The sequence below is a fragment of the Eucalyptus grandis genome, chromosome 2, assembly GCF_016545825.1.
Source record: "Eucalyptus grandis isolate ANBG69807.140 chromosome 2, ASM1654582v1, whole genome shotgun sequence".
Lineage (NCBI taxonomy): Eukaryota > Viridiplantae > Streptophyta > Magnoliopsida > Myrtales > Myrtaceae > Eucalyptus > Eucalyptus grandis.
In genome coordinates, this window is record NC_052613.1 from 27,920,644 (window position 1) to 27,928,212 (window position 7,569).

At 39.6% G+C, this 7,569-nt stretch overlaps 1 protein-coding gene across 1 annotated transcript; it reads left to right on the forward strand.

Annotated features, from left to right (window-relative positions):
* Positions 1-786: 786 nt before the first annotated feature.
* On the forward strand, positions 787-4,808 carry LOC104431584 (pectin acetylesterase 12). Its single transcript, XM_010044195.3, is given in 13 exon segments — positions 787-1,114; positions 1,556-1,638; positions 2,173-2,302; positions 2,408-2,458; positions 2,461-2,480; positions 2,821-2,907; positions 3,026-3,150; positions 3,252-3,312; positions 3,432-3,485; positions 3,626-3,703; positions 3,806-3,911; positions 4,008-4,153; positions 4,283-4,808. Coding segments are annotated over 13 exon segments (1,242 nt in total). The 5' UTR covers positions 787-921; the 3' UTR covers positions 4,391-4,808.
* Positions 4,809-7,569: the final 2,761 nt, after the last annotated feature.

Below are 7,569 nucleotides of genomic sequence, written 5' to 3' on the forward strand. Positions count from 1 at the left end.
ATTGTTGATAACAAAAACATTTTTTGTTGGCTGATTATTTTAAGGGATATAATAAATTATTGTTAGGAAAATATTTTTGAAATTATTTATTTTCGGTAAAATAAATGAAGTCAAATTCGGATCGATTTTCCCTTTTTCTCGTTTATTCTTTTTACAATTTGAGAGCATATTTTCACCTCTTCCGCGTGAATAAGCTCAGGTGATTTCCGTGAGAGAGTGCAAGGGATGGGAGTACATCGTCTGCATTATGTCACAACAATGTAACGAAACACAAGCTATTGTTACGTGTCCCCTTGATTTTGTGCGCATAGATTCGACCGATGTGGTTACTAAGGTTTTAATTAAGTTTTTTGACGATGTGCTTTGACCGAAATTTGATTGATTTCTATGCGAAAACTTTGATGCATCGGCTGTGTTACTAACTGAAGTGAAAGCTAATTGAATTCGATCGAAAGTCCTGCGACCGCCGGGTCGAATTCATGCTTTCATGCGTGAGATGTATGCTTTCGTGATTGGGTTCTTAAACGTATGTTATTACGATTAAAAAAGAAAAAGATTCATGCGTTTCGAGCATCCAAACGTGATTGTGTAAGAAAAAAAAAAATTTCATCATGACGACCCGGATGACAGAAGCACTGCTGAAAGTGAGGATTGCTGACCAGTTGGGTCTTCCAGATTTAGCCAAGAAGTCAGTTGCATGTTGATAAGGACTGGAGAAGACCAGGAAGATTCTCGCGTTGGCGAGATTCGAAACGTGCCGCTTTAAAAAGCCCGGCAAGACAATACTCTCCTTGCAAGCATACCCTCTCTCTCTCTCTCTACAGGCTCTTTCTGGGGCAACTTGTGTTCAAAGCTGGGCTAGCTCCAGTGGCATTAGCAGGGGATATTTCTTGCCCTCTTTGCATTTTGTGTTGTGCCAGAATGAAGCTATTGTGGGTTGGCATTGTTGTGGGGCTACTCTATTTCAGGGAGGTGGTGAGTGGGTATGAGCGGGTTGGTTTCAATGCTACAGAGCTGTCCCATTTTGAAGCTCATGGAGCTTCCCTTGGGGTTGCCAATGACCCTCTCATGGTTGGCCTCACTCTCATCCAGAATGCTGCTGCTAAAGGAGCTGGTAACACTCTCTAAGCACTCATGCTCAACGCTTCAGTGACCATTTTGATTTTACAGTGCCTTTGCTTGCTGGCTTTTTTAAGTTCATTCCCCGTGAATGTGCACAGGACTGTTGTTCTTTCTGGCGGCTCATGTTTATTGTGATTCATTATTAAAGTGCTTGAGTATTAACAGATATTGTTAGAGCCAGAGCTTCTGACTTCTGAGTTCGAGTTCTCAAGGCCCCTTGGTGACCAGAAACTGAACTCATTTCATCTTTAGTCTTGATTAGATGCGTCGGTCTATGTGCGAGTGGGACTGGAGTTTAAACGAGATTCATCTGAAAACCCGCATCTTGCTTCTTTCCATATATCTAATTTTTCTCTTCTGTGAGTTTGAGCTATTAAAGTGGTAGATTTGCACGTGCTGTCCTATTCTTAGTCTGCATTTCTTGTGCTTTCAGTCTGCTTGGATGGAACGTTACCTGGGTATCACTTGCGTCGAGGATCCGGTTCAGGAGCTAACAATTGGCTCATTAATTTGGAGGTTCGTTAAAGGAACTTATGGTCTCTACTTTGTCGCTGTATGCATCCCATCACATGCCATTGTTGCTTGTGCTGCTTACTGCGAATGTAGAAACTTCAAACTTCAAAATGTCATCACGATTTCATAGTAAACCGTCCCTTATTAGCCCACTTACCAGAAGCATGTGGACACTTGTCTTAATCTTCCTTTTGTATAATGGAACTTTACAAGACATATCAGGTCTTATTTCATATTCGTTACAACATGAGATGACCAATCACACATCAAACCGTGACTATAGCCTCTCTATTTGGAGCTGTCTGACTAGTGCTTTTCTCCGCATTCCTAAGACACAACAAAAATGGCAGTAAATTCAAAGTATGCGGTCTCATCCATTAGAGATCCTCTTGTGATCTATCTCAAAGAAAACATTGTTAGTCTTGTCTCGACAAATTACTTGCAAAAAGCACAAAACTTGATTTTGCTTTTCCCTGGAGTGGGAAAGATAGCTGATTACATGATTAAAACTTTACTTTCTGAGGTACCTTATGGCAGGGTGGAGGATGGTGCAACAATGTGAGAACTTGTGTTTATCGGAAAAAAACTCGACGTGGATCCTCTAAATACATGGAAAAAGAGATACCCTTCACTGGAATACTGAGCAGCAACCCTGAAGAGAATCCTGGTTCTCTTCATGCTTTGCCTAAAATTTATTCCCAACTTTGGTTCTAGTCTTTGTACTTTCCTTTTGCTTCTGAAGGCTTAACTTTAAAGGACTTCCAATGTGCAGATTTTTTCAACTGGAACAAAGTGAAGCTTCGCTACTGTGATGGTGCATCTTTTATGGGGACACTCAAGATAAGGTTCATTTTTCGTTGAACTTCTCAGTCTACTGATTCTAAGTTAGATATAGAGATCCTTTAACAGAGATATGACATCATGCAGTCATATGTTGTTATTTTTGCGGACACAGAAAGCTTTCCCTTTGCAGTAGAGCATGTTTGATTGGTTGACCTTCCCGTGTTTCTTTGTTGGTGTATGTCTGCTAAATGTCAATTGCCCAACCACATTACTAATGTTCAAATGAATTGCCGAAGCATTATTTGAATTGGCTAAATAAGCAAATTAGAAGACTTCCATCTAATGTTAGCTTAGATTTCATTAACCATGTTGATTCTAAAGTATAAACTACTTTAACTGAAGGATGCGCAACTAGAGTTCAGAGGACAGCGCATATGGTCAGCTGCAATGGAAGATCTGATGTCAAAGGGAATGTCATCCGCTGGACAGGTTGAACACAAATCTCTAATCCTACTGCTGTGTATTGGTCATGATCATTGAACCTCTGAATGTTGCTGTCTCTTTAGTCATCTTTAACTCTTTTTGTACAAATTTTTTGGGTTTCTAGGCCCTTCTTTCTGGGTGCTCTGCTGGTGGCCTGGCATCAATTCTTCACTGTGACGAGTTTCGTGATCTATTCCCAAAAACAACAAAAGTGAAGTGCTTGAGTGATGGCGGATTATTTCTTGATGTGTATGTATCAATATGCCTTGATTTTGTCCTCATTTCTCACGCTTCACTCCATGAAGCATCTCATAAAATGTCTCTGGTGGCTTTTTTCCCCTGGATTCTAGGTTTGATGTATCTGGTGAGCGGACCCTCAGAAACTTCTACAATGGTGTAGTGGATTTACAGGTAGGAGCACATTCTAAATCTCCGACGCCTTCCAGTTTCAAGCGCTGGTCGGCCAACTTTTTTATTAAATTTTGCTAATAACCAAAAGTTTATGTTTTAATATTTTCTTATGATTTCAGGGGGTGAAACAGAATCTTCCACGCACGTGCACTGATCACCTTGACCCTACACTGGTATTCCGTTGCTATCAACTTGAGTCCTTGAGTTTCTGTACATACAAATCTTGTGCTCACAAGTCTGATCATGGGCACGGTAAATGTAGTTACTCATTCCCAAATTGATGTTCTTCTCTCCTAATGTTTATCCTTCCCAGTGTTTTTTCCCACAAAACTTGATTGCCAGCATCAAGACCCCCCTATTTCTGCTCAATGCGGCGTACGATTCATGGCAGGTAACAACTCTCTTCTACAGAAAGCGACATCAAGCAATGCATAGGGCAATGAATTGAGCTACCTGTGAAGATTTTAACATCATTTATATTTTTATAATTCAGATTCAGGCCAGTCTAGCTCCACCAGCGGCTGATCCCCAGGGATATTGGCACGAATGTACATTAAACCATGGCAAATGCACTTCGTTGCAGATTCAGTTTTTGCAAGGTGAGTTCCACGTTGGCCTTATGTCGGGAAGTAATAAAACATGCATCCACAGTGGACCTACTAATCATGCTTGTTGTTTCTGCGTGTCTCAAATAGGGTTCAGGAGTCAAATGCTATATGTGATAAAAGATTTCTCTAAGTCTAACCAAAATGGTTTGTTTATCAATTCGTGTTTTGCCCACTGCCAGTCTGAGAGGCAGGATACTTGGTTCGCTGATGATTCTCCACTTATCGGAAGCCAGGTACAATTGTTGTATCCGATTCTAGCATCATCCTCACTTGATGAATATACTAAACACTCATGCATGTCCTGAGTTAAACAGAGAACAAACACATTATTCATGTTATTCATTCTCAACGTTGATGTGCAGCCAATTGCGATTGCTGTTGGGAATTGGTACTTTGATCGAGCAATCGTGAAGGCCATCGATTGTGCGTACCCTTGTGACAACACCTGTCACAACCTTATCTTTAAATGACCGGGTGCTTCATTGGTGTTAACCCATTCGCAGGATAGCTCTAGGGAAGTGATGTACGCGAACTTTGTCAGCATAGTAATTTGCAGTTCATAGATAGTTGATAACAGACTGAAGGCTGCTGAGAAGTGCAAAAATTAAAGTCAGCTCGTCTTTTACTGTTCTTCATTCCTGTGGGGGTTGCTTATTTTAGTGGTACGGATGAAGTAACAATTTTGCCAAGTTGTTCAAATGTCCTTCTTCACTGTACCTCCCTTGTGTCATGCAATAGCCAATCCAATATTTTTCTGTCAGGTACATCTAAAGCGCCATGTTTATGGGATCGTATCCTATGATAGTGATTTCCTCTATTTGTATAGCAATTCTCTCGACATGTTTTGGTGACCCAGTGTTAGTAAATGGCATGCACATCTTTTCTTTCCTTTCAGGTCTCCACTGTTCCTTTTAGAGTGAACTGCAAGTTGCTTCCTAGTTTCCTGTCATATTCACGATGACAAAAAGTGGAATGAAATATGTTATCTAGTCATATTCACGATGATATTTCTATTAATGCAATTGATGAGTAGCTAAAAGGAATGTTTTACTTATTCATTTAGTAGCTTTTTCATTTAGATGTAAGCCTAAAAACTTAGATTTGTCTGAATTGGAAAGGCTCATTGGAATGTCGGGAGCAAATTTTTTAGCAAAATACATAGCTAGTGTTACATATGGCGGAATAATATTCCGAATTGTGCGTTGCTTGGAAAATTGACTACCAGCTAACTAAGATAAAACTTTCATTTTTACATAAAAAGAGCTGGAGAAATTTGCAACGATTTTCCTAGGAGATGATCATTTTAAAGTTTCTAGACTTCCATTTTATCAACTTGTAAGTGGGATATTTACTTCCAATCTTTCGGCAGAAACAGATCCATTGAATTGAAATGAACAAACTCAATCAATGAAAATCAGCGCAAAGAAACTGGAACTTTTATCTTCTGGAAGATGCTGATGACAACAAGCGTATGATGTGTGTTAGCCATCTAATCTTGCCACAAAGATGGATGGAACTAAAAGTAAAAATTTGAGGTCTGCTCTGAATCGTACGGACAAGAAGTTGTCCCAGGAAAACCAAGACGAGACATGGGATTTCTACTGATGAAGTCACTATCTCAGCTCATGCAGGTCATGGTACTGACTAAACCTTATAAAAATCAATACCCTCTGTTGTGTCGTGTGTCTTCAGCATCTGAGAATTCGGAAAAGGAAAAAGAAATAAAAAAACGAGTCCGCAACGAGACACCAAGAGGCAGAGTTGCACAAGAATGGTATTTATAATCATGATGCAACTTCAACACATATTTGAGGCATATCTGGGGGTGAACACATATGAGAACTAGTGATCAATCTCATAAGTTCAGTAAAACAGAAGGGAATAAGAAAAAACGATGGGAACTGCATCATTACCATTTACAATGCACACCAGCCAAAAGGGGAAAAAGGAGGAAGGAGGAGGAGGAGGAGGTTGTTTGAAGATTTCTTGTTCATACTTTCTTGTCTTGAAACATGTTCTTCAGAGGCTCCAGAGAAGACGAAGAATTTTTCCCTGAAGAAACAGCAATTACTTGAAGAGTCTTGCCACACATGTCATAGCCTGGTGAGGCGCGCAGAATCTGATCGTGTGAGCAATTGCTGATCAAGCCACCACCAGTCACTGAGCATGTGCCTGCTGTGACGGCGTCACGTCAGTGTGCTCCAGTTGAGAAGCTTCACTTGTCGAGAGGTTAAACACAAATGCAGTGCGGTGGATATTCGAACCATTTCGTGACTTCTGCATCACACACCGACGGGTGAATTTTGGTTTCTTTGTCCACTCTCCCGCTGTCGGCCGATAACCATGAGATCGGAGAGTTTTCAATGTAAAATATGGGCCATAAAATCCAACCCATCTCTCTTTTAAGCCCAAGCCCAACCATTTGTCTTTCTCCGTTATTAGCTCGAGCAACTGAGCGTAAAAAGGAAAAAGGGGGAGGGGGTGTGGAGGGGGAGGAATCGGTGACAAAAACAAAGGGAAAATAAATAAGTGTCTATGAAGAAGGGAAAGAGGAAAGGAAGAAGGCAGAAAGAAATTCCGGTCCGTACATGAGCCGGGCACCCCAATTAGCCAAATCAACTACAAATCATAATGCCTGGAAAGTATTCAGGTCGATTTATTCGTCCGATCAAAGTAATTTTGGAAGTTAAGGCACAAATTAGGACCCATGCAAATTTTGAACTACCAAATTCAACTAAGGAGTTTTTGGAACTACGATTTTTGTGGAAATAGTAGCCTAGAGCATTGTTGAGCGGTGGGGCTTGAAGAAACTCGATTTCGAAGTTTGGATTATTTGTAGTAAATTTCCAAAATTTTGCATGCGACTTACGCATAATAGATAATACATGTAATAGCAAAAGACAAATGCACACCATAAATAAGCTTCTTCGTAGCGCTTAGAAGTTGATACGTTGCGGTTGAACATGGTTTACTCGAGCTTTTTGTTAGAAATGTGTATTACTCAGTCTTTAATATCATTTTTTGATTAATTGATAGAAATGCGAGTGCGTCCACTCGAGCAACCATAATTGGTTGATTTTTGGCTTTTCCCAAATAAGTGATACTATTTCTTCTTTGAGTTTGTAAATTCATATTTCAAGAATGAAATGGATTAGTTATGTTATGAGTTAAGAATGTGCATATTCCTTGCATAAATAGGATCGAGCATTTATTACCATTTGTGTATTATATGTGAAAATGTTAACTTTTGACTATTGTTTAAATTGATTGCTTGCAAACGAATTTACAAAATCTTTGGGGAAACATATACTAGTTTAAGATATCCTTGTGAGCCAAGCCACTGATTAATAATAGATAAAGATCTAACCAAGGGAGAAATCTTTGTCATCATGTCACGAGAGTTATGTGTGACCATGGCTAGATACTTGAGCATGAAATTGATTAATGGAATGGACCATTGACGTGTGTTTTTTATGAGATTGACTGATGGACTGGACTATTAGTGTTTGCTTTGTTATTATTTTGAATATTTTGTTATGAACATATTATATTAAAGTAAGAAATATCACATTTTGGTCTTGAAGATTTGTTAACTTCTGAAATATCACATTTTGGACTCAAAAAGCGGGAGGGCCAAAGCAATTCACAC